Here is a 23,857-nt window from a genome sequence, read left to right on the forward strand (position 1 = left end):
CACCACCACACCACCTCACCACCACACCACCACACCACCTCACCACCACACCACCTCACCACCTCACCACACCACCACACCACCTCACCACCTCACCACCACACCACCTCACCACCTCACCACCTCACCACTTCACCACCTCACCGAGAACAGGAGAGTGGCTCCCATATAAATATTTATAGTCTCAGAATAAATGAATGCTGTACATGTTTAATCTCAATTTTGTTTCTTATTGTTTCTTTCTTATTCTTATTATTGTCTTATTCTTTCTGACTTCTTTTCCCATCATGCATATGAAGACAGAAATATAACGAAACCCTCTGTGCTTGTGAACGTCCTTGCAGTTCATTGCATATTCTTGTTTTTACTCCAGATAATGGAGTTACTGGTGGCTTCTCTGAGGTCTAAATATTAAACTAGAAAGTGTTCATGAAGCTTGGTCCTCTGGACAAAGCCTGAGAACAGGCCCTGGTGGCACAGGTTAGGGAGAGCTGGACAAAGCCTGAGAACAGGCCCTGGTGGCACAGGTTAGGGAGAGCTGGACAAAGCCTGAGAACAGGCCCTGGTGGCGCAGGTTAGGGAGAGCTGGTGGACTGATCAACTCGGCTACTAGGCTCAGATCCAGGGCTTTGGACCACCCCCATATCTACCCCATCTATGAACTGCTGGAGCATGTGAAGGGGCCGGTCCTACAGATCCAAAGCTGACGTATCTCATGACACAAGGCAACAACAGGACATCTGAGAGGAGTCCAGGTAGGGATCTAGTACTAGTGGTGTTGCAGAAGCCAGAGGCCTCTAACCAGACTCACTGCAATGAGCATTTGTAGTAAAGCTGTGTGGACCAAAGGGTGCACTGTGTGGCACACTGTGACACACTGCAGCTTTCACAGCAAAATTTCATTTTCTCTTTTGTTTTGGTGGGGGATGATGCAGGGGCAGAGGGCAGATACAAGGAGATGGGGACTGAGAGGGGTTGGGATGCATGGTGTGAAAGTCACAAAGAGTCAATAAAAAGCAAAAAAAAAAAAAAATTAAAAATAACAACTGGAAAAGGGAGACAAAGGGGGAAAAAAAACAGTAGCAGCTGCTCATGGGCTGCAGTGAGAACAAGGCTCCCCTAAAATGATGATGCGCCCCACTCGGAAGAGAGATGGAAACCAGATGCCCGTCCTGTTATTCTTTAAGCATCTTGTCTTCTCCAATACCTGCACATATACCCAGAGTCTGCACAAGAGAGGGAAGGTGGGCTCAGCATCACAGGACCCCCACAGGCACGACTGGCACTTGCTCACTGACACATCATCCCATGTGCACAAATAATAAAACAGTAAAGTACTCTAATAAACCAAATATGGAAAAGTACACAGTGAGCAAGATCTCACATGTCAGGAGCACTGTAGCCTTTACAAGATAAAAGAGACGGTACCCGCGCAGTCGATTATAATTACACAACAGGACCCACGGAAGGGGAATTCCAGTATCCTTACAAAAGCATCAAAAGCAAACTATCAGACTTGAAAAGGGAGAAATTCTGTATGCCAAGGTAAAATTGATAATAATAATTAAAACTTCAAAAGTCATTTCCATAGCCCGCGTGCCGTGGCGGCAGAGTCTTCTTGTAAGGGTTCGTTATGCATGGCACACAAGCGACCCTCCTGGGAATTAGAATGCACTCAAGAGGAAGGTCCCAAGAGGGTACTCGGGAGTGTCCACAGAGGCAGCACATCTAACCTCACACACATTTCACACGACTGCCAGGCAGCAGCAGGGGTTCAAACTCTCCTTACCTAAACGAATGTGAGAAAGCTTGCAATCTGTAAGAAGCCAGAGGAAGCGTTAAAACAGAAAGGAAGTTCTGATGGGTCTATCACAATTAAATAACCTGCTTTCCTAAGGGCGCATGATTTACATAGCCCTTATAACACTACAGATTCGGTCAACATTAAAAGAAGTAAGGGCACTAGCAGGTGCCCCCCCCTCAGAAAATGTGTCGCTATGATATTAAGCTTAGAACAATGTAACTCTCAAATATAATGCATGAGGAAACAGATTTTAATACACAGTATAATATACTGATGCAACAAACTCATTCAACTAACAAATTCTGGTTGTAAAACCTATTTTTCTCCACAAATAAAGCATACAGACTCATGCAGTCTAGGCACAGAAAAAGACAAACAGAAAGTGCGCACACTAATGCAGGCACAGGCGATGTAAGGATGTTGACTATGCTCGCGCTATTTAGCCACAGGGGAAGATGGAGGCACGAAAGCACCATGAAGTGGTTTTACCAAAATGACAAGGAAACTGTGCACACTCATCTCAAATACAAACACACAATTTGAAAGAAGAAACTCAAAATCAGAAAACCTGAGTGCAAACGTTGGCAAAGCTGCTGGGTTAGTACAAACCAGCACTCACATGAGCACCTTGGAGCCACATCATGACACAAATGTCACACACAGACAGGGAAGCCCAAGCGTGCACTCCCATGCTCTTGTACTCATCCCCGGAAAGGCACCTGGCTCTGCCCACAACCACACATTTGCAAACACCACAGACGCACTGGTAGCAGGATCAAGGACTGAAATGCGACAGTTTGCAACCAGAATTTTCCAACAGCCCTTAAAGGGACTCACAAGATGCTCATTTTGGAGGTTAGAGTAGTAGGTCTTGAAGAATTCAGGCAAGCACTTCGGGCCTTGCTTTGAAGGAGTACCCTCCCCCTCTCTAACAGAGGAGAACCCAGCAGTACCCAGACCCAGAGGCAGAGAGGGACCAACAGCAACCAGGGAAAGGCACACATACTTCACGTCTTCCAGCTTTTTGGTGATGACTGAGCCAACCGATGAAAATGCAGCGGAGGCCTTCTGCCCAGCTTGCGATAGAGTTTCAGATGTCTTCTTGTATCTAGAGTCAATTATGAATGAAGAACAGGGGGGAGAAATGTCAGCTAGGCTTTTTCTGTAAATTCTTTCTGGCACAGTGGTCATCACCTGTGGAAGAACTCAAGAACAAAACAGTTTTAAGAACTTCTAACGTTCTCTATAATCATCAGGCAACAACAGTCCTTCCATCACGTTCTTCTGGTGCCCTGGACAGAGGCAGGAAAGGAATGAACCGAGCAGTTAGGGTGGGGCTGGCAAAACTCGTGTGTCCTCCCCCCCCCCAAAAGAAAAGCAGTACACATACTAAAAATTCTATAAGGCCAGGGCCTGAGCAAGCAGGTCAGGCAATAAAGTGCTTGCCTTCCAAGCCCAAGGGCCTGAGTTTGAGACCCCAGAACCCACGTTAAAAAAAAGCTGGTAGTTCTGGCCTGTAATTCAAGTGTTGGGAGAGATGGACAAAAGGGTCCGAGGTTCACTGGCCAGCCACTTGATGAGTTCCAGGCCAAAAACTGCAGATGGCTGGCCCCTGAGGAAATGTACTGAAGCTGTCCTCCTCTTCCCTTGCACATGTGAGTGCTGCAGGGAAGCACATTCGGAGACCAGGGAAATCCTCTGTGATCACTTCAATATTAGAACCAATCTTTCGGGGCAACCTGAGGCTCTGTTTCCAGGCCACAGTTGCTTATGTCTGGCTCAAGAATAAATTATCTTTTCTTTCCCTCTAGAGAAAAGCTGTATTTTAGGTCAACAAGCTAAAACCAATCACGAAACAAAACTGAACATGAGCCCGAGTTTGAAGCCTCCCCTTTCTTTCCCCCTTTCTACATCAGCCAAACAAAGCACATTGTAAATCTGGTTCCTCGGATGCTTTGACAGTGTTACCTCACAGAAAGTAGTCACGAGCAAGCGGAGAGCGCACATACTGTAGCATCCAAACTAATGTCACGAGCGTTAGTTGGTGGAGCTACCACATAAGCCCTTGACTGACTTTCAATGTATAAATAAGATACTAATACAGAAAACTATTATGACATTTACTGTAACACTAAAATGGAAATGATCACTCCACTTTATCATACCAACCAAACATGGAACCTATCATCAAAAGGGTCAACCCTCTCCACTTCAGAAATTAGTGCTGGGGCATTGTTTTTGCTATTGCTGTGATTTTTTTGTTGTGTTTACTTTTGTTTGTTTTGTTTTATTTCTTTCTACATCTAGATCAAATACTGGGAACAAGCACTGCTCCTGGTTAGTGCAGTCAAAGATTAGTTCCTCGGATGTTCTTCTCTGCCAACTAACATGAGAAAAGATTTTAAAAAAGACAATGTAGTGATAGAGCATTGCTAGATGAGCAAGGCCACGGGTTTGAGTCCCAGTACAGGACGAAGGAAGAAGAAGAGGTGGTCAGGATCCCCTCATGTACTGTCAAGTGAGCAGTTACTGTAACTGTTGTCTCGATCAAACACGAAAGGCACCTACTGCCAGAAGCCTGCCCCTCCCCCGCCAGCACAGTAATGATGCTAGATCATAATCTGTGTGATCACAAAAGCAAAAATCTTAAGGACTGGCCTCTGCTCTTAGCACATATGAGACACTGTGGTGGGACAACCTTGAGCTATTAGAGCAAAGGAAAAAAAAATGCCATCTCCGCAGATGGCCAGAACCGAGTTCAAATCCTGATCCCACCACTCTGCGTGACTGTAATCTCCAAATGTCACTTACTTGAGCCCATTCCTTATTTGGAGTTCCCTCATCATCCAATCTGCTGGCTTACACTGAGAACTAATAACTCTCAGCAAGTAGAAACGTAATACGGACCCCTCCCTATACTGATACTGATAGAATTGATAGTTCTAAAATCACCAGTGGATGCCAACAGTCACAGCTCACACTGACCCCAATCAACTCCATGTCTTCTCCTACAGGACCACTAAGTAACTAAGGGCCAGGCAATATGGTGGTTTGACTAGGAACCGCCCTCCTCAGGCTCATGTATTTAATTAAATGCCTTGCTGTAGGGAGTGGCTATTAGGAGATGTGGTCTTGTTGGAGGAAGTAGAGTTGGGCTTCAAGGTCTTAGATGTTCAAACTAGGCCTAGGGTCATTTTCACTTCTGCTGCCTGTGGATCAAGATGGAGAACTCTCTGCTCCTTCTCCAGCACTATGCCTGCCTGCACACTGCCATGCTTCTCACCATGATGGCAATGGACTGAACCTCTGAAGCTGTAAGCCAGCCCTGATTAAATGTTGTCCTTTCTAAGAGTGTATGTGTCACGGTGTGTGTCTCTTCACAGAGATGGAACCCTTACTAAGACAGGTGGAATATACACCATGGACACACTGGGAAGGAGATGAATGTGTCCCAAGCTGTACATAAGATGTCAGGAGATTTTGTCATGTTTACAGCATGGAATTTAAAATGTATTCATCACAGTGCCCCCAATGGAGAAGCTAGAGAAAGTACCCAAGGAGCTAAAGGGATCTGCAACCCTATAGTTGGAACAATATGATGTACTATCCAGTACCCCGGAGCTCTTGTCTCTAGCTGCATATGTATCGAAAGATGGCCTAGTCGGCCATCACTGGAAAGAGAGGCCCATTGGACTTGCAAACTTTATATGCCCCAATATAGGGGAATGCCAGGGCCAAAAGAATGGGAATGGGTGGGTAGGGAAGTGGGGGGCGCTATGGGGGACTTTTGGGATAGCATTGGAAATGTAACTGAGGAAAATATGTAATAAAAATATTAAAAATTAAAAAATAAATAAATAAATAAATAAATAAAATGTATTCATTTTATGTCTAAAATTTTCCATTTAATATTTTCTGGCCATGTGGAACTAAAACCTCAGGAAGAAGAGAGAGAAGGAGAAGGAGGAGGAGGAAGAAGAAGAGGAAGGGAGAGAAGACAACAACACAGAAAGGGAAAAAACAACTATCCAACATTTTTCAAACTTGAAAACAGTTCCCTCAACCTGTACATGACATTCTATTCTTTAGAATATTCTGGAAAACCAAAATTAGAAACGAGTTGGGTACTTTGAAAGAACTGGAAAGAAAAGGCTGTGTGGTCCAAAGAGAAAGCATGGGAACATCCTCCTCCTCGCCCCAAAGACAAGACGACAAAGCCCTTTCCGCTGACTAGAAGCATGACAATCCGGGGAACATACGCATTGGTTGCCGTCACGTCTTGCCACCCTTTGGCAATGTTCTGCTTGAACTCCTGAAGCGAGGAGATGCCAAGCTTCCGCTTGAGCTCGGCGAGATGCTTCTCTTTTGCGGCCAATACTTGGGACAGAGTCTGGATTTCTTCTTCTACCTACAGGAAGCAGGGTCAAGGAGGAAACACAGTGAGAAGCGGTTCTGTAAATTATTAAGGACATCAAAGCAAGCCATGCACTGATGCTATCGTCGCTTCTGGGGGTGGTATGTTTGTTCATTTGAGGCAAAGAGTCCCACCATGTGTCTTTGGCTGGATGGAACTCTCTATGTAGACCAGGCTGGCCTCAAATTCACAGAGATCCACCTGCCTCTGCCTCTCTGCCTCTGCCTCTCTGCCTCTCTGCCTCTCTGCCTCTGCCTCTCTGCCTCTGCCTCTCTGCCTCTGCCTCTCTGCCTCTGTCTCTCTGCCTCTGTCTCTCTGCCTCTGTCTCTCTGCCTCTGCCTCTCTGCCTCTGCCTCTCTGCCTCTCTGCCTCTGTCTCTCTGCCTCTGTCTCTCTGCCTCTGTCTCTCTGCCTCTGTCTCTCTGCCTCTCTGCCTCTGCCCCTCTGCCCCTCTGCCCCTCTGCCCCTCTGCCTCTCTGCCTCTGCCCCTCTGCCCCTCTGCCTCTCTGCCCCTCTGCCTCTCTGCCTCTGTCTCTCTGCCTCTGCCTCTCTGCCTCTGCCTCTGTCTCTCTGCCTCTGACTCTCTGCCTCTCTGCCTCTGCCTCTCTGCCCCTCTGCCTCTCTGCCTCTGCCCCTCTGCCCCTCTGCCTCTCTGCCTCTGCCCCTCTACCTCTGTCCCTCTGCCCCTCTGCCTCTGCCCCTCTGCCTCTGCAGTCCTAGGATTAAAGTTGTGTACCACCACACATGACTACACTTAATTTTTCATTAATTTGGCTGTCTCTTCCTAAACAAAGTTGTTCAGTAAGCAGAGCAAATAAGGCTGTCTCCAGCCAATCTACTCTGTCTGTCCCTGGTTGTCCTGCTCTGTTAACTCGAGTCACCTGAGCACCACTGTGCTGACCTCTTCCCTACCAGATGCTGCTACTGGGCTGCCTGTCCGAAAAAGCTGCTGTTTATATCAAGTAATCTCCGTCCCCCACCAAAAGATGTACAACCAGTCTTCTTTCATAGTGGATCTGCCAAAACCGCAGTCATATGAATTAAGCAGCATCCACTAGGGCCTTGCACCATGTGAGTCCCCATCCTAGAATAGGCATCCCACAGCTACGGGTTAGCAATGATATGAAATGATAGGATATGAAAGGGTTAGCCTGATAAGAAAGAAGAGTCGGCCTTAGCAGACTGTCTCTCTTAGGAGACTTTGAAAGGACAAGATAACGGAGGAAGAAGCTGAAGGCAGAAGCACTGAGTGTGAGTGAGATCGTGAGACATAGGAGCCTTAACACCCAAAGGAGAAGAGAAGGCTGCACCAGAAAGGTGGCGTCGCAGCATGAGACAGACACACCATGTGGAAACAGAACATTGAAAAGAGGGATCCTGAGGCCTATTCATCAAGACCCTTGTACAAGCTCGTCCAAGGCTGCTGCTCAGCCTCAGCCCCACGTGACCTGCAGCACAAGGCAGTAATTCCAAAGCTAAGAAGATTTAGGAAAACAACAAACAGCTTTGCTGAGTCAGTTTCAACCGAAAAATACATCTACTAGACTCAAGTGATATGCTGCTTAACAATGGAGAGAAGAGTAAATAGAATCTAAAGAGGGGGGCAGAGAGGGGGGAGAATACATATGACAAGTGTGTCAGCACAGCACTGAGACTGCACTAATGGGCAAGAGAGTACAAAATAAAGGCATGATTCTCTGTGCTCAATCTTAGACATAACTGTAGGTTGCTCAGTTATATACTGAAGAGTAGACCATGAGAAGGAAAGGGCAAGAGAGTAAGATCAAATATAGTCCAAAATCAGGCAGTGGTCAGGCAGTAGCAGTGATGCGGAGCCAGAGCCTCACCCAGGTTTTCAGACCTCAGCAGCGGGGGCAAACGACTCCCCTCAGCCTTTCACATCAAGGCTTGCACAGTGTCGCGCGCCCCTTGCTTTTGTTGGTTAGCGTATGCTGCTGCTACAACATATCTGGCAGCTTTAATCTCTTCTTCCGATAGGGTGGGCAAGGGAGGGCACGAACTTGAGCGTAGGTGAATGTAAATGGTGGAAAGAAACGTGTGCGAGAAAGTTGGCTGTGGGGGTGGTGCAGCAAGGGAGGGTGTGGTGCTGAGCACCAAGGATAAACACACAGCAAGGGGACACAAGTCAGAATCAGAAATCAAATGCTTTTGACAAATGCGTCAAGAGACCTTGGTGGGGTAAAACAAGGATTTTTGTCCCAACAAATACAACTCAGATAACTGGTTTCCATATGCAAAAGAATAAAGGTGTACGTACGTACACACACACACACACACACACACACACACACACACACACTCCTCACGTTGCTCAGAAAGCTGTATATAACTGCTAACCTGTATATAACTGCTAACCTGTATATAACTGCTAACCTGTATATAACTAACTGCTAACCTGTATATAACTAACTGCTAACCTGTATATAACTGCTAACCTATATATAACTAACTGCTAACCTATATGACCCTAAGAGTAAAACATGGAGTCAAATCTTCAAAACCTTAGTTAGGCTTTTTTTTTTTTTTTTTTAAGATATAACACGGTACAAGCAACCAGGGAGAAAAAGCATTAAAAACCAAAGTTTGGCAAAGAGAATCAGGAGGTTGAAGTGTACAAGCCACTCTGGGCTACAGGACACCATATCTCAAACCCACCCAACTTCCAAAAATGTAACAACTACTGCACTTCACAGTGAGATAAAAAGAAAGCAACAGAATAGAGGAGACTATCTTCAAAGCCTGTGGTAAATGTATCTTGTGACCAGAACACTTGAAGAAACTTACAACTCCATCAAAAAGAGGCAAATGATGGGATTTTTAAATGGGCCAAGGAATTGGATAGTGCTCACAAGAAAATGTAAAAATGACAAGAGGCAAATGTAAGGGTGATGAGCATCATCCATTAGTGACAGGAAACGTGTCGATGGAAAAGCCACCCTACACCCACTTTAGAAACACTATAAAAAATATGTCCAATAATGGAACATAATTCCGCTGTAAGAAATACTGCTCTACACCACAAGGAAGGAGGAAATGTGGGCACATCACAGTAAGTCAAAGAAAGCATCAAAAAGATGGCCTTACATAAGCAGTTTCCTCCTAGATTAAAACCTTGGAGGGAAACTCCTTAAAATGCTGGATGTTAAAGGGGAAGGTGGAATAACCGGATGCTCTAAGGAAGGGTGAAACTTTCCATCTTACTGGGAAGCCCTGAAATACAGGAACAGCTCAAGACAGCTTCAGGAAGTCCCTGAAACTGACAGGTTCACTAGGTCCCTCTCTCCCCAAGCACATAGAAGCAGTAAAGACTACTGTGAGTTGCTCAGAAAATCCCAGCTGCCTAGAAGATACAAATCAACCGAACTGCATAGAAGAGGCTCAGACCAGCCAAGTCTGATGCTGCCAAGAGCCATCTCTGGGTCCATGATCATATGGAGCCCAGTCTGTGTTAATGTCTGTGGCCCATGTTACCTCCATAGGCCAGGTAGAGGCCATGGCGTTTGCTGTGGCCTAAAACCATGCTGATGTCCGTGATCCCAGTTGCATCGCAGGACCTTGTCTGGGTCCATGGCCCAACTGCAACCAGGAGTCCTGATCCTGGCCTGTGCCGATGCCAGAGACCAAGCGGAAGCCCAAGACCCATGCTTCCGCAGAGCACAGAGAGTAAATAAGCTACTTATTGGCAGTGACATCGGTGACTGCAGATGCACATGGACATGGAAGACTTGACAACCCTGACCTCCATTCCACCTACCTCCCCCAAAAAAACAGAAACAGCCTAAATAGTCCACCATTGAAGAGAACTCTTAAAAGCTGTGACAGTCTGCTGAAGTGTCACTCTCCACAACAGATGGCTTCTGGCAGGGATGGGGGAGGGGAAGGATTCTGCTCTAACTGCAGGCCACTGGGAGGCTGACCATGCGGTGAGTATGCAGATAACACAACATGGCCTTTTTTTTTCTTCAAGGGAGCTCACAAGGGCAGGGGTAGGGTTGAACAGGGAGGGACTGGGAGGCAAATATGATAGGGGTGTAAGATGTGAAATCCCAGAAGAGTCAATAAAAATATTATGTTGGGGGGAAAAGTTAAATGTGGGCTTTGCCACCAAACCTGAGTAGCATCTCTGGAGTGGAAGGAGAAGTGACCCCTGCAAATTGTCCTCTGAACTCCATATGTGTGCACACACACACACACACACACACACATACATACATACACACACACACACATACACACACACACACACACACACAAATATAAGACAGTGTTGGAGATATATACAATGGACTACTAGTACCCACAAAAAGGGAACCGGTTCCTGGCAGATGATCCAACAGGAATGACCCCTAAAAGCATACTACTACGTTCACTGATGAAATAAGCCAAAATACCAAGGCCAAGCATTGTATGTGAACTATCCAGACAACAGTTAAATTCATAAGAGAAGAAAGGCAGCTGAGAGAGGGGAGTGGGAGCGGTCCTCAGCAAGTACAGGGCTCCTGCGGACTGGAGAACGATGCTCAGACTGAATGACAGCAGCAGGATGCTGACTGTGCACTGTGAGACAGACCATTCTATGATGTTACAGAAGGAAGCTAGGAAAGGAGGGAGCTGAAATGTGTCCAGAAGTTGGGCTGAAGCCTGAAGCAAAGAAGAAAGGAAAAGGGGGAGGAGGCTAGTCGAGATCCATAACACAAGCAAAGGCGAGGACAAGGCTGCTGAACCCATGCGCCAGGGGCCGGACAGCGCAGCTCTCCTCACTCTCTCCTGCCCGTCTGACTCCCATGCTCACCCCACCCAACCATTCTGTCATATGAAAGCCATCTAAGATCACTTTGTCTCCTCTGTCCTTTGAGACTCTGGGCTGTGCAAGCTTTCTTTCACCTTGAGCCTTTTACCATAAGGTGCTCTGCAAACTCACAAGGCAAAGCACAAGGCCCACAAACTACGACCCTCACCTTAGTAAGCTCCCGCCTCAGCTCCTCTTGCTCCTCTTCCGTCAGTGTCTCTGGAGCACTGAGCATGGTAACGGCATCCTCTCCTTCCTCGGCCACTGGCTCTGTCTTCAGCAGACCTTAGGGTCAAGGAGAAAAAAAGAGAATCATGTCAAGTGTGAATGCTAAACTAAATTCCTCTGTAGCTGCCCCACTGTCCCAACGAGAACAGCCATTGAGGTTGTAGCGTCCTCTTTCTTTCTGTGCGTATGCTCAAGTGAAATCAGGGAAAGATAAAAGAAAAACCAGGGATAACCAATAAAAGCCACCAACATAGCCCGCTAACAAATGAACTAAAACATTTCCCTTCCCTCTGCTTCCACTCATACTTCAGTCTCAGGATAGTTACAGCAGAGCAGAAGAGCGGGGATCACCATGATCCACCTTTATACTACATCCAACACATGCCTATAATTCCAGCACTCAGACAGACACAGGACAGTCACTAGTCAAGGCCATCTTTGGCTAAGAATAAGCTCAAGCCCAGCCTGGGTGACAGGAGATCATATCTCAACAACACGAAACCTCTAAAACACTGCACAGATAAATCGCAGAGAGTAGACAAAGGACTTCCAACCCTGCACACTGGCCCATACAGAAGACCGTGTCCTCGTTGCTCCCCGTGGGGACATCTGCATAAAGGAACCCGGGAGCAAATCAGATGTCCTAGCAAAAGCTGGTTCTGCTGCTGCTTCCTGCGTGGCAGCTAAAGTAGGAAAGTCATAGCTTTTATTAAAACTGAACCTCCCTGGGATACACATGCCTGCAATCCCCGTGCCCAGGAAGCTGCGACAGGAGAGCTGGGAGTTCCAAGCCAGCCTGGGATGATACAGTGCGGTCCTGTCTTAAGGAGACAGGGCCAACAACAGCATGGAGACTTCCAAACCCACTGTATTCATTCTCTGAACAGAGCCCGCTATGAAGACCACATTACTAAACAGAGTGGCCAGCACAGCCAGTCTTCAGATCCCCTGCCCTGCCCAGCTAAAACATCAGGTAGAAAACCTAGAGAAGCCACCAAGCCCCTCAATTCTATTTTATTAAGGTTTTAGTGTCAGATATCTATCGTACATGCGGTTTATTGCTTTTATGTCTGGACCTTTGGCCCCTATCTGATGGCTGTTTCTGATAGGTCATGGAGCTTTTAGAAGACAGAGCCTCAACAAAGGAAGTGTCAGGAGTGGGGTGCTTGGGATTTCATAGCCTGACCTGCTTCTGTCTTCTTGGCTTCCTGACTATGATGGATGCAGTTAGTTCCTCATGCTAACACTAAGTTACCTCTCAACTACTGACCGGAAGTACATCCTTCCCGTCTCACGCTGCTTTTCTCAGGTATTTATCACCAGCGACAAGAAAACAAATACATATTTTAATCTAATTTTTAAAATCAAAGTGAATTCAAAGAATCCATTTCTTGGTCTCACTGTGTAGCCCTGGCTGTTCTGGAACTCACTTCGTAGACCAGGCTGGCCTCAAACTCACAAAGACAGTCCCCGCCCCCCACCGTGCTGGGATTAAAGGCCTGTGCCAACAGCACATATAGCCTAACATGTCAAACTTTAAACAGAAAGCATCAGTCCTGCTGACGTGTTTGTCCCTTGCCTCAGGCACCGAAGTGGCTCTGCGTGGGTGATCCAGCACTGACCTTCCACCTTTAACTTCGCCATGCGGTTATCATAGATCTTGTTGGCATTGACTTTGACTTTTTCAAACTGTTGTATTGACACATGACTTGATTACTGAATTTCTGGCACCTTCCTAAACTTTACCCTAGTGACTCACCCTAGCCCGTCTACCCACCCATTCTCATCATTCCCAGGTCACAGATTACGCTGCCAGAGAAGATCCTTCTCTGCCTGTAAGTTCTTCAGCCCATCACACTTGTGTGGCTGACTCGGTACCCTCCCAGCAGACGAAGGACAAGAGGGTTGGCAGGAAACAGAGACACTGCCAGACAGGTAGCCGGCACAATACATGTACGAGAAAACACGAAGCAACAAGAGCCACATGTAGCGTGCACATTCCAGAAGCATTGACATGGGCTTTCTTGTGTACTAACTTTTAAAGGCAATTAATAATTATCATAATCACTAACATGACAGTACCAAAATAGTGGCCCACGCACAAGATGTGAAAGAGCTACTAATGGAGCAAGAGTAATACAAACAAGTCTGTTCACAGTGCGCCAACAAGCAGGATTCGCGGTTTTCCGAAGCAGAGACAATCAAGGGAAGCTCAGTGAGGAGGCTCCTGTACACTAGAGAAAGCCAAAGAGCACAGCCATGTGGCAGGGGACTCGAGGCTAGAGCTGTGGGGTACCGGTCAAGGAGAGCTGCACACAGCCTGTGGAGCCAGCCCAAGAGAGAGAAGCGTGCTGCAGTCAGAAGGCTGGAAGGAAGAGCCGTCTGATAACCTTTTAAATCAGACAGCATTGTGGGATTTAGAGTTTGCTCCTCCTCTGGGTTTTGGCCTTGCTTTGGTCCAGTGTTTCTTCACCATACTCTGTTCTCTCACCCCACAACCCCACCCCCGGAATGGTAATATATATTTAGTCCCCTGTGCTCAAAGTATGTGATCTGCATTTTGATTTTAATTTGACCAGGTTAAAGAGTAGGACTTTTAAACCGCTGAGACTGTGAAAGACTATGGGGACTTTTGAAGTTGGACTGAAAGCATTTTCCATATGCTATGGCTACCCACCTGTGGGGGGAGGGAGAGGGAGGTGGCTGCTGGAGCGGGAACGGCCCCCATAGGCTCATATGTTTGAATGTTTGGCCCCATGTTTGTGGAACTACTTGGGAAAGATCAGTTACTATGGCCTGGCTGGAGGAGGTGTGTCACTGGGGGTGAGCTTTCAGGCTTCAAAAGCCCCTTCCAAGGCCAGCATCTGTGCTGGCTGCTGCTGGCTGCCTACAGATGAGGATGCTAAAGCTCTCAGTTACTGCTCTAGCATCAGGTCTGTCTGCTTCTGTGCTTGAACCTGTACGCAAGCTCAATTAAACGCTTCCTTTTAAGAGTTGCCTCAGTCATAGTGTCTCTTCACAGCAGTAGGACAGTATCTAAGATGTCTGAGAGTCCCCACAAGGATTGAGCAAGGACAATCTGCACCGCAGAGACCTGATCCCTGCTTTTACATCCTTCAGCTCTTCCTTGTTTTAGAAACTCAGTCCAGCCCGTAGGTCAGCATCCAGCCACGGGAGCAGCTCTTGCCTTTTGCCCTGCCTGTGTGTGTTCCCGGGCTCATCCCCCATCTCAGACTGCCTCACAAACGCAGCGAGGGCCTGCAGACGCAAACCACCAAGCATGCGCACCACCGCAGCAGGCGCAACGCAGAGCTAAAGTCATGTGGCTTGATCCTAATGAGTGGCTCCAGATTAGGTTCTTGATGACAACAGGACTCAAATCAAAGAGGAGCTATAGAATTCAAGCGCTAAACTCTGCCTTCTGTAGCAAAAGCTCTTCCATGCTTTTAAATAAACATAACTGTGCATGTCTAAACAGGCAAGGAGATCAATGCAGTATCAAACTGCTAATGCACAAGGATCTTCAACTCCAAAAACAATCTAAGAGGGGGCTGACAAAGGTTGGAAATACTTAATCTGAAAAACATTGTAATTTTTCAGGATTTTAGGTTCTGGATTTTTGAATCAGGCTTTTTCAATCAGTAAAGTCCACACACAAATATTCCCCAATCAGAAAAATGAAAAATATGAAATACTTGTGGCCCAAAATTTCAGACAAGGAATACTGAAATAGTTCATTAAACCATCAAGAAAAATAATGCCATACTTGGCTTCGGGACAACCAAGATGCCGTGACCTAGCAAAGCCAGCCAGCTTTTCTCACGTTAACCTGCAGGGGGCAGCAAATCACTGACATTAAACTTTAAAGGAGCAGGTTGTTAAGATCCTCAACTGGGGCAGAAAAATGTAGACACAGAAGAACCAAATAGGAGATGGTCAAATCACAAGCGAACTATGCAGCCATCTCTTATCTCTTAGAGAAACTGCTAAGCACACCTGGTCCTCCAGGAGCTAAGAGGTCCAAACACAGTCATTTACACTGCACTTCAATAACTGTATGGGGATTTCTATCACCACTTAGACATGAGGAAAGTGGCTTGCAGAGGCTGTGCGGCCACCAGAGTCACACACCAGCACAGGAGGCCCTCCAAGTCATTGATCTAAAAGCAACCCTGAAAAGCAGAAAGCAATACCTGGACCTCTGCATCTTGTAACCATGGCAACACTACAAACCCTGGAGATGAGGTCTGGAGCAGTCTTCAAGCCGACTCTTCCCTGGTCCTGAACATACATGTCTTCTATAAACTCATTAATGGACTTAGTATGGAAGGACAATCTAGTTTAGGGGAGAAAATATATTGCTTTTTCATGCAAATCACAAAAGGTAAGAAATGCGACTACTACAAAAAACAATCCAACAAACATTTGTTCTTTGATTTTAATATTCTTTCCTAAAATCCAATGGAAGCTATTTTAAATGACAATGTGACTACTCAGGTTTTTCCACACCAGGCACCGTGAGGGGAAATTGGCAAGAGAGTCTCTGCTTGATCAAACGTTAGTCAGGCCCCTAAACCTTCTCTCAGGCCACCTTCGTACTTCTTTGTAAACCCCAGTCTGAGCAAACAAACACACTAAGTCAGTTTAAGCAGAGCCCCCATCCTTACTATGTGACCCCTCCAGACCTTCAGGTCCCCATGTGATATTCCATCTTCCTGCCTAGAGCATGCTTGCACTGGAATCATTTGTATTCATTATGAACATATTCCATAGAAGCAAACAAGCAAAATTAAATCAACATCTAATGAGAACAGTGATTTCTACTAGAAAACTAAGGTCCTCCAAGGTTGCACAGTTTAAAACTTGAAAGTCTTTCTGATTCTACACACTTGCGTGCTCCATTCAGTTTGTCTTAGAGCAATACCAACATGCACGCAGGGTAGAGAGCCAGGACTAATGCTTGGTCCATGGAAGCTTTCTGTGTCTCTGGCTGGGAGTCGGCATCAGCAGGATTGAATCCAGGTGACTAACACTGGGCATCACTACCCCACCCCTCCTGGGCTTACTGCTAAGTTTAGCTACTCCCTTACTTATCTAAGGCAGCAGCAGGATTGAAGCTTCCGTGTTCAGTACTAACCAGGGGCCCCTGCTGTGCTTAGCGTGGAGGCATGGCCAGGGTACACGCCTCATCTACAGAGTCCCTCCAGCAGCAGGGTAGTCAGTAGCACGGGCTGGGGAGAACCAGGAAGCTACACACTGCCCAACAGCCAGCTGGAGGCGTGGATGGCAGCGGAACCACCTCAGGATGGAGGGTGGCGGTGGCTGACCTCATGGCACCACTGCACTTTTCTGTGCCTCATCTTGAGGTACAGCTACAAGGCTAGGTCATCACTGAACAGCAGCAGCACACCACCTTCAGACAATTTGAAATCTGGAAACTGGACTTCAGTAGCATAGACAATCCCAGATAATTTTACAGAGGCCTCATTTAAACAAGGATCCACAGAGACACTGTGTGGGAGAATACAGTGTTCCTAAATGGGAGGACAGCACTGTGGGACCAGAAGCAATGGCTGGTGAGAGCTGTCAAAGGCTGCCGTGCCCCATGATTAGCTCACTGCAAAGAAGAAAACCTTGGGGCAAAATGAACTCGAAACCTGGTCAAGGTGGCCAGGAACAACGGAAGCTAAGAAAATGACCCATTTCATTTGGCAGAAGATCCAGGAAGCTTTAGAGCAGAACTGAGTGACATTGGGGTCGCTGAGGAAAAAAGGAGACAAAGCAGGAAGGGACATGGTAACAAGAGAAAATGAGGGGTGTGGATGGGTAGCATCCGTCAGTGCCTCACTCAGGGAGATGAAGACAAGACAGACAGACACACAGACACACACACACACACTGGCAAAACACATTCACTGTTCCAAAGAGCTCACTGCCCTCTTCCTAGAAACCTACCTCATTAAATCTTTAATCTTCCAAGGGGGGTGGGTCATCTTTAAAAGTCTCCAGTTACTTCAGAGCATCTCCCCTTCCTCCCTCCAAACACCACATACAAAACTGATACCTGAGACCATCTACTGAAGACACAGGCTGTCAGGCCAGGGAGACACTTGCGGTGTCTGGAGAGATGTCTCCACTACCATTAAATTCCCTCTCCATGGATAGAGCTCTCTACAAGCCTACTCTGGTTTTCATTTGTAAACGACAGATAAGTTGTTCTTTAAGATCTTGCAATCTGACTCATGAGATAGCTCAGTGGGTAAGAGCACTGACTGCTCTTCTGAAGGTCATGAGTTCAAATCCCAGCAACCACATGGTGGCTCACAACCACACGTAATGAGATCTGACGCCCTCTTCTGATGTGTCTGAAGACAACTACAGTGTACTTGTATTAATAAATAAATAAATGGGCTGGAGCAAGCAGGGACTGAGCTAGTGGAGTTGACCAGAGCAAGCAGTGCTGACAAAATTCAATTCCCAACAACCACATGAAGGCTCACAATCATCTGTACAGCTACAGTGTACTCACATACATAAAATAAATAAATAAATATTCAAAAAATAAAATAAAATATTAAAAAAAGATCTCGCAATCATAAAAAACCCTGTAAGACTCAGCGAGCACTGAATTCCCTGAAAGGGAAGGGCTGACTCACAAGAAATCAAAGAATAATGCAGAGTAAGACATGAGCTCTGAGCTGGGGGAGCTACAGCTGGACTTGTCACTCTCTTCAGAGTTCCAGATTTGACAGCATTAAATACAAGATTATCTTTGTTTTCCTGCCAGTTCTGGGGATTGAACCTAGGCCCTTATGCCTGCTAGGCAAGACCTCACCACGGAGCTACAGCCCCAGCCCGGCTGTTGGATCATCTGCACTGTACATCATTTCCAAGTCAGAGCAGAACCAAGGGTGTTAAGGGCCTGTAACTTCCTTAGTCTTCCTGGAAATTCTTAAGGGGAAGAGATTCCACACAAACAATAGCTAGGAGAGTAACCCCACAAGCTCTCGTAGAATGGAAAGGACGGTGAAGGTCGCCAACTTAATGCAGATGGTGTTGACAGGCAAAGAATGGGATACAGCAGTCATGTCCCAGTGGTACATAAAAACAAACCAACAGTAAAATCCCTGACCAGAAAAGATGTGCTTGGCTGATCAGCCTGTTCTGCAAGAGCTGTTGCCAGCTTTTGTGATGGAGCAAGTAGGTAGCATGTTCTAGGCTCTGTAGATCCTCAGCACAGTACAAAGCAAAGCCCTGGTTTGGGAACTGAAAGCTTAGTGTTAGCGCCAGCTCGGCTAACAGATGAGGGCATACCAAACCTTTCCTGCATCAATACTCTCACATCTGTAAAAAACCAGGACGGATCCTCCTGGGACAATTCCACTCAGCTGTTTCTTCAACAAACATTTGCTCTGCTTTGTTTGTATTTATTATTGTTGTGATGATGATGACGACGACGATGACAACCACAACCACAACAACAGTCTAACTATTGTAGACAAGGCTAACCTCAAAACTAGTCTACTGAGTCAGCATCCCAAGTACTGGGCCTCATGATTCTCCTGCCTCAAACGCCAAGGCACATGAGTTTCATAGGCTTGTATTCCAGATACCAACACGCATCACACATCCACGTTTTCAAACTAGACTGTGAAAGCCACTTAGCAGGAGCACACTAGGAAGTACCAAAGGGTAGACAGGCACACTGCAAGGTGCTTTCAGCCCTGATGAAACAAACCCTCCTTCCCTTTCAGCTCCCAGTCCGCCCAACCACTGCTCACACTGCTTCAGAACATCTGGGCACCAAGCTTTCACCTTTGCCCAGAGACAGCATTTGGATACAATTCAAAGGATACTTCTTGTTGGGTAAGTGTTCCCGGCATTTGTGAGTAGGATACCTTTTTGCATCAGTCCCCTTTGCCTGCACAAGCTACCTGCTTATTCAGAAAGTTACAATGGCCAGGTGGTAGGGATGCATGTCTTTAATTCCAGCACTTGGGAGGCAGAGACAGTCGGATCTCTGAGTTCATGGCCAGCCTGATCTACAGAGTGAGTTCCAGGACAGCCAAGGCTACACAGAGAAATGCTGTCTTGAAAAATCACAGGAAGGGAGGGAGGGAGAGGGAGAGGGAGAGGGAGAGGGAGAGGGAGAGGGAGAGAGAAAGAGGGAGGGAGAGAAAGGGAGGGAGAGAGGGAGGGAGGGAGGGAAAGAAGGAGAGGGAGGGAGGGAGGGAGGGGAGAGGACAAGGAAAGGGAGGAAGAGAGGAGGTACACATTGGCCAAAATCCAGATTAACTTTAGTTAACTTTAACTTTAGCTAACTTTAATCTGGATTAATCCAGATTAACTTAAGTAGCAGGTTCCAGGTCCCTCTTTTCAATTACAGACTTCTTTAACCCCACCACCCAAAAGCACGCTCAGCCATGCCGGCTGCTGTTCTGACCGCGAACACTGGGAAGTGGCCACACTAATAACTAGGAAAGCAGGTGGAGGTGAAGGGCAGCCGGCAAGAACTAAAGGATGCAGGGCATCTTCCCCAGTCCCTGCTGGGGACCCTCAAGTTGCTCATCTGCCACTCTGCCCACTCTCCAGTCTTAATGACAGCCCCACCTTCCCCACTGTGACCCCTGCTCTGATCCACAAGCCCACAAGTTAGAACTAGGTCATCCCCCCTCTTAAGTGCTGGGTAACGGGGAAGCCCAGAGGTCCCACATGGGTCATAGGCAAGGGAAGTGTGAAAATGAGAAGAAAAATGCTTTTCCCATACCCTGTCTCCCACAGACATTACTAACAGCTCCCAGCTTCTAGAGGCCAGTGTTAGCCTGTAACTATCAACATTTGTAGGTTTCTGAAAATCCAGACTATACCTCAAAGGTGGCTGCTATAACCAAGCATTGAAGCATGCTGTGTTAGCACACACCTGTGCCCTGAAAACGTCCAAACCCCCAGCAGCTTGGATCAGAGGTGCCACAGTCCATCCTTCACTGTTTTCCAGGTTTCCCAAGCTCTACTGTTTAAAAGGAACAAAACGTAACCAATTCTCCACAGTAAGGAAATAATTAACTTCTTCTGGGAAAGCCAAGTTGCTTCCTTGACTCTGACAGAGGAGTTCATGAAGCCATCTCATCTTCTGGGCAAGCAATAGGATCCTTCCTGCCAGCTGGGAAGGAGGCCGTCCCCACTTCTGCTGGACCCTATGTGGGATCAACTCAGACTGTCACCGCCTGGTTCCCGCCTTGTGAACAAATCGATGTCCCACATGGGAAGAAGCAGCTGCTTCCAAAGGTGTGCTGGTCTTTCATTTTCCCTTTTGGAAACTGTGAGGTGTACATAGCTATTTGTCTAAATGGCTTTTGGTCTCTCGAGGGAAAATCCAAGCCTATCTTCACCTTGATAATTGTGGTGTTATCATATCACACTCACCAGGCCCTTGAGTGTGGTGAATGGTTGTATGCCTAAGCACCCTTTACTAAGACGCAGCCTAGGCAGATTTTAAAACTGTACCCACTATTTGACCCCAAGACCCTCCGTGTCATTCACCATCACTGCACACATCCACAGACCTCTAAGGGGCATAGAAACAAACGGTGCCAACTTTAAAATTCATTGTCCCACTCTAAATAGTTAACAACCAAAAATAACTTCCCATGTTGAACCAGTTATTCAGAACACAGCAGAGGGAACTCACTACACAAAATCAATAGTTACCAACGTTCTGTGTAGGTGAACCAGGCGGTGAGGTGTTCCCGCTTGGAGAGAGGTAGAGGTAGTTCTTGTTCACTCCAGAATCAAAATCAAAGGGGGACTGATAATCATCATACAACTCCATATCTCTACCATCCATGCCAGATGAAGGCAGCGAGCGAGGCGAGCATGGCGCTGCAGCCGCCTGGGAGCCCGGGGCTGAGGGAGGTGCGGCTGACCGGTGCAGCCCAGGTGAGAAGAGGAACCGGGCTTAAAGCCCCGCCCAGCTCCGGCCCAGAGGAACCGGGCTTGAAGCCCCGCCCAGCTCCGGCCCTGGCAAGCAGATCTGTAGTGACTCCTCCCTTAGGAGGGCCCTAGTCGCCACCTGTTGCTAATTCACTGGACAAAGAATAACCGGGGCAGAGGGAGTGGCCTTCCCTCTGTACACAAAGGAGGCCCCCCATTCTGCAGCCCCGTTCACTAGATACTGGCACGAATATTGCTTAAAATACAACTTTTTTAGACAGGTCATCTGACCACATCCTCGGCAGGGCAGACTTAATCTTCTAGGACAAGAGAGGATTATCTGTCAGTAATCTCCCCGAAAATGCCATCTGGGTGATTCTTTTCTTGCACCCTATATTATACAGGATTCTGAGAGCTTGGCATCCCGTGTTAGCAAGCAGCCTTTTAAGCAGAACCTAATACAAAAATAAAGCTAGACCCATCATCGATTTTTTTTTCCTAAAGCAGAATCTGAATAACTGTCAAAAAATTTTAAACTGACTCTTTTTGAAAGAATGAGGTTTTCATAGGAAGTAGCTGGAAGATGCAGGTAGCCCCCACCGCCTCCCTGGGGGGGGTTGGGGGGGAAGGTGCTGAAACTCCCACAGCTCCCCGGGGGGGGGGGGGGGGGGAGCTCCAGCTCCCTTGTTTACACAAAGTCAGGCACACCCTGAGGGCTCTACAAAGAACTTGTTCCTTTGGCACACCCTTCAGACAGAAAGGGAGCTTGCTTGTAAAACTTTTCAATCACCAAGTTCACTTCCTCCATCCCAGGCCTCCAGAGAACCTGCTCATGCTCTCTCCATGGCTATTGCTGTGACCCAACAGCACTTGCAGGTCCTTGGTGGAACTAAGTTAAAAGGAGGAAATAGGTCAAGCCAGAAATGGTGGCTCATGCCATAATCACATTACTCAGAAACCTGAGACAGGGGGATTGCCATGAAGCTAGCTTGGACTTCAATGGGAGACCCCATCTCAAAGAATCCCCTCGGACTGGAGTAACAGGCAGTTATGACGCACTATATGAAGTCGGGGAACTGAACCTGGGTCCTCTGTAAGAGCAGTAAACAATCTTAACCCCAGGGCCATCTCTCCAGCCCCCAAAAGCAAAACGTTTTAATGATGAGCAAAAATTTCAGTGTATGACTAGACTTCAAAATCTCTAAGATGATCCATATTCATGTCAATTTACAACTGATTCTCATTTCTGTTCTTTTTAGGTAGTCCTGTGTACTCTATGGAATGCCTTTGTCTAATTTAAACTTTTTGAGAATTTATTTTTATCAAAAATATGTATCGTTTCCTTCTTAAAGACACCCAGATTTTGGCAGTTACAATGCTTGCTGTTTAACTGAAATCATTAATTGTCAGAGCTGCAATGGCTCATCCTTGAAATCCCAGAACCAGAGAGGCTGAGGCAGGAGGACTACTGCAGCCTGGGCTCTGTAGTGAAGCCCTGCACAGAAAGGACAATAATTCTGTTTTCTTTCAAAAGTCAGGTTTTCTACAGTCCACTATGTCATTCCCTCTGACGGCCCAGTCAGGGTTAGTAGGAAGGTGTCTGGGCACCTGCTGTTCTAGCCTCCTTCCTGTCAAAAGGTCACCTAGCTCTGCCACAGACACACTACAGTCTCTGGTAACATCCACACTGCATCCTGTACCCAAACTGCTGTACTGTGTTTTCTCTAGCTGAGGCCATGCACCATCCTTCAAGACCATCACCTCTTCTCCGAAGTCTCTTCTCCCATCTCCCATCTCTTTCCCACCCACGGCACTCACCTGTGAAGAACTCTCTGCCAGCCAGACCTCATGGTTACATTTCTGCCGGCCTTACCTGAGTATGGGACTTTATAACCAGTGGAGAATAAAAACAGCCTTATTTTCAAATATGAGGGCTAAGAATCTAAGTAACTGTCTAAAAGTCTGACCTGCTAAAGCCCCTTTTAGGTCAGTGCCACGAGTCCCAGCTCTGGAGAACAGCTCCCCTTCCTATCTTCGGGCAGACCCAGATCAGACATTGCAGCCCTGAGAATGGCGAACACAGCCAAGCAGCCCCAGAAAGGACAAGCGTGGGTTCCTGGAATGGCGGGTTTGTGGTCTGGATAACAGAGAGTGGGGCTGAAAAAAATAAAAGACTAGGAATGTAGCTTGGGACTCGATCAATAAAAGAGCCAGAAGGATAAATAACTAAGCCTTTACATGTACTATGTGCTTTTATACGGAACAAACTCAAGGATGCTGAAGTAGACAAAGAGAGCATCAAACGGAAACATTAGGAGAAGCGGTGAGGCTGAACAGAAAGCACCTGCCTGTCAGGTGTGGAGTCCTGACAGCCGGGTGGAAATGACAGACAGGACTGCTGTACAGGCCCCTCTGTGCCGTGTGCACAGTGCAGTGGTGCACACAGACAACAGGAAAGGATGCTCAGAAAGCCCTGGGCCCAGCCAAGCAAGCATCAGGGAAGCCTCGGGGCCACAGCAGGCCCTTCCATTTCCTGAATGGCTACTGTACTGCCTGGTTGTGTGTCAACTTGACACAGCTGGAGTTATCACAGAGAAAGGAGCTTCAGTTGAGGAAATGCCTCCATGAGCTCCAACTGTAAGGCATTTTCTCAATTAGTGATCAAGGGGGAA

General features: G+C 47.0%; 1 protein-coding gene across 6 annotated transcripts in view; it reads right to left on the bottom strand.

Moving 5' to 3' along the window:
- The window catches only part of Tpd52 (tumor protein D52), an 83,674-nt gene that overhangs the window by 11,276 nt on the left and 48,541 nt on the right, over window positions 1-23,857 (bottom strand). For 2 of the 6 annotated variants that reach the window (XM_029475459.1, XM_029475460.1), the window contains 4 exons: window positions 11,197-11,312; window positions 6,064-6,212; window positions 2,811-2,912; window positions 1,790-1,816 (listed from right to left, as the gene is read on the bottom strand). In XM_029475459.1, coding sequence (XP_029331319.1) covers window positions 1,790-1,816; window positions 2,811-2,912; window positions 6,064-6,212; window positions 11,197-11,312 — 394 coding nt within the window. Of the gene's footprint in view, window positions 1-1,789; window positions 1,817-2,810; window positions 2,913-6,063; window positions 6,213-11,196; window positions 11,313-20,963; window positions 21,172-23,857 lie in introns of those variants that run through there. The other 4 variants (XM_021158049.2, XM_021158050.2, XM_029475458.1 and 1 more) reach the window with 4 other exon arrangements.

The sequence above is a fragment of the Mus caroli genome, chromosome 3, assembly GCF_900094665.2.
Source record: "Mus caroli chromosome 3, CAROLI_EIJ_v1.1, whole genome shotgun sequence".
In the NCBI taxonomy this organism is placed as follows: domain Eukaryota; kingdom Metazoa; phylum Chordata; class Mammalia; order Rodentia; family Muridae; genus Mus; species Mus caroli.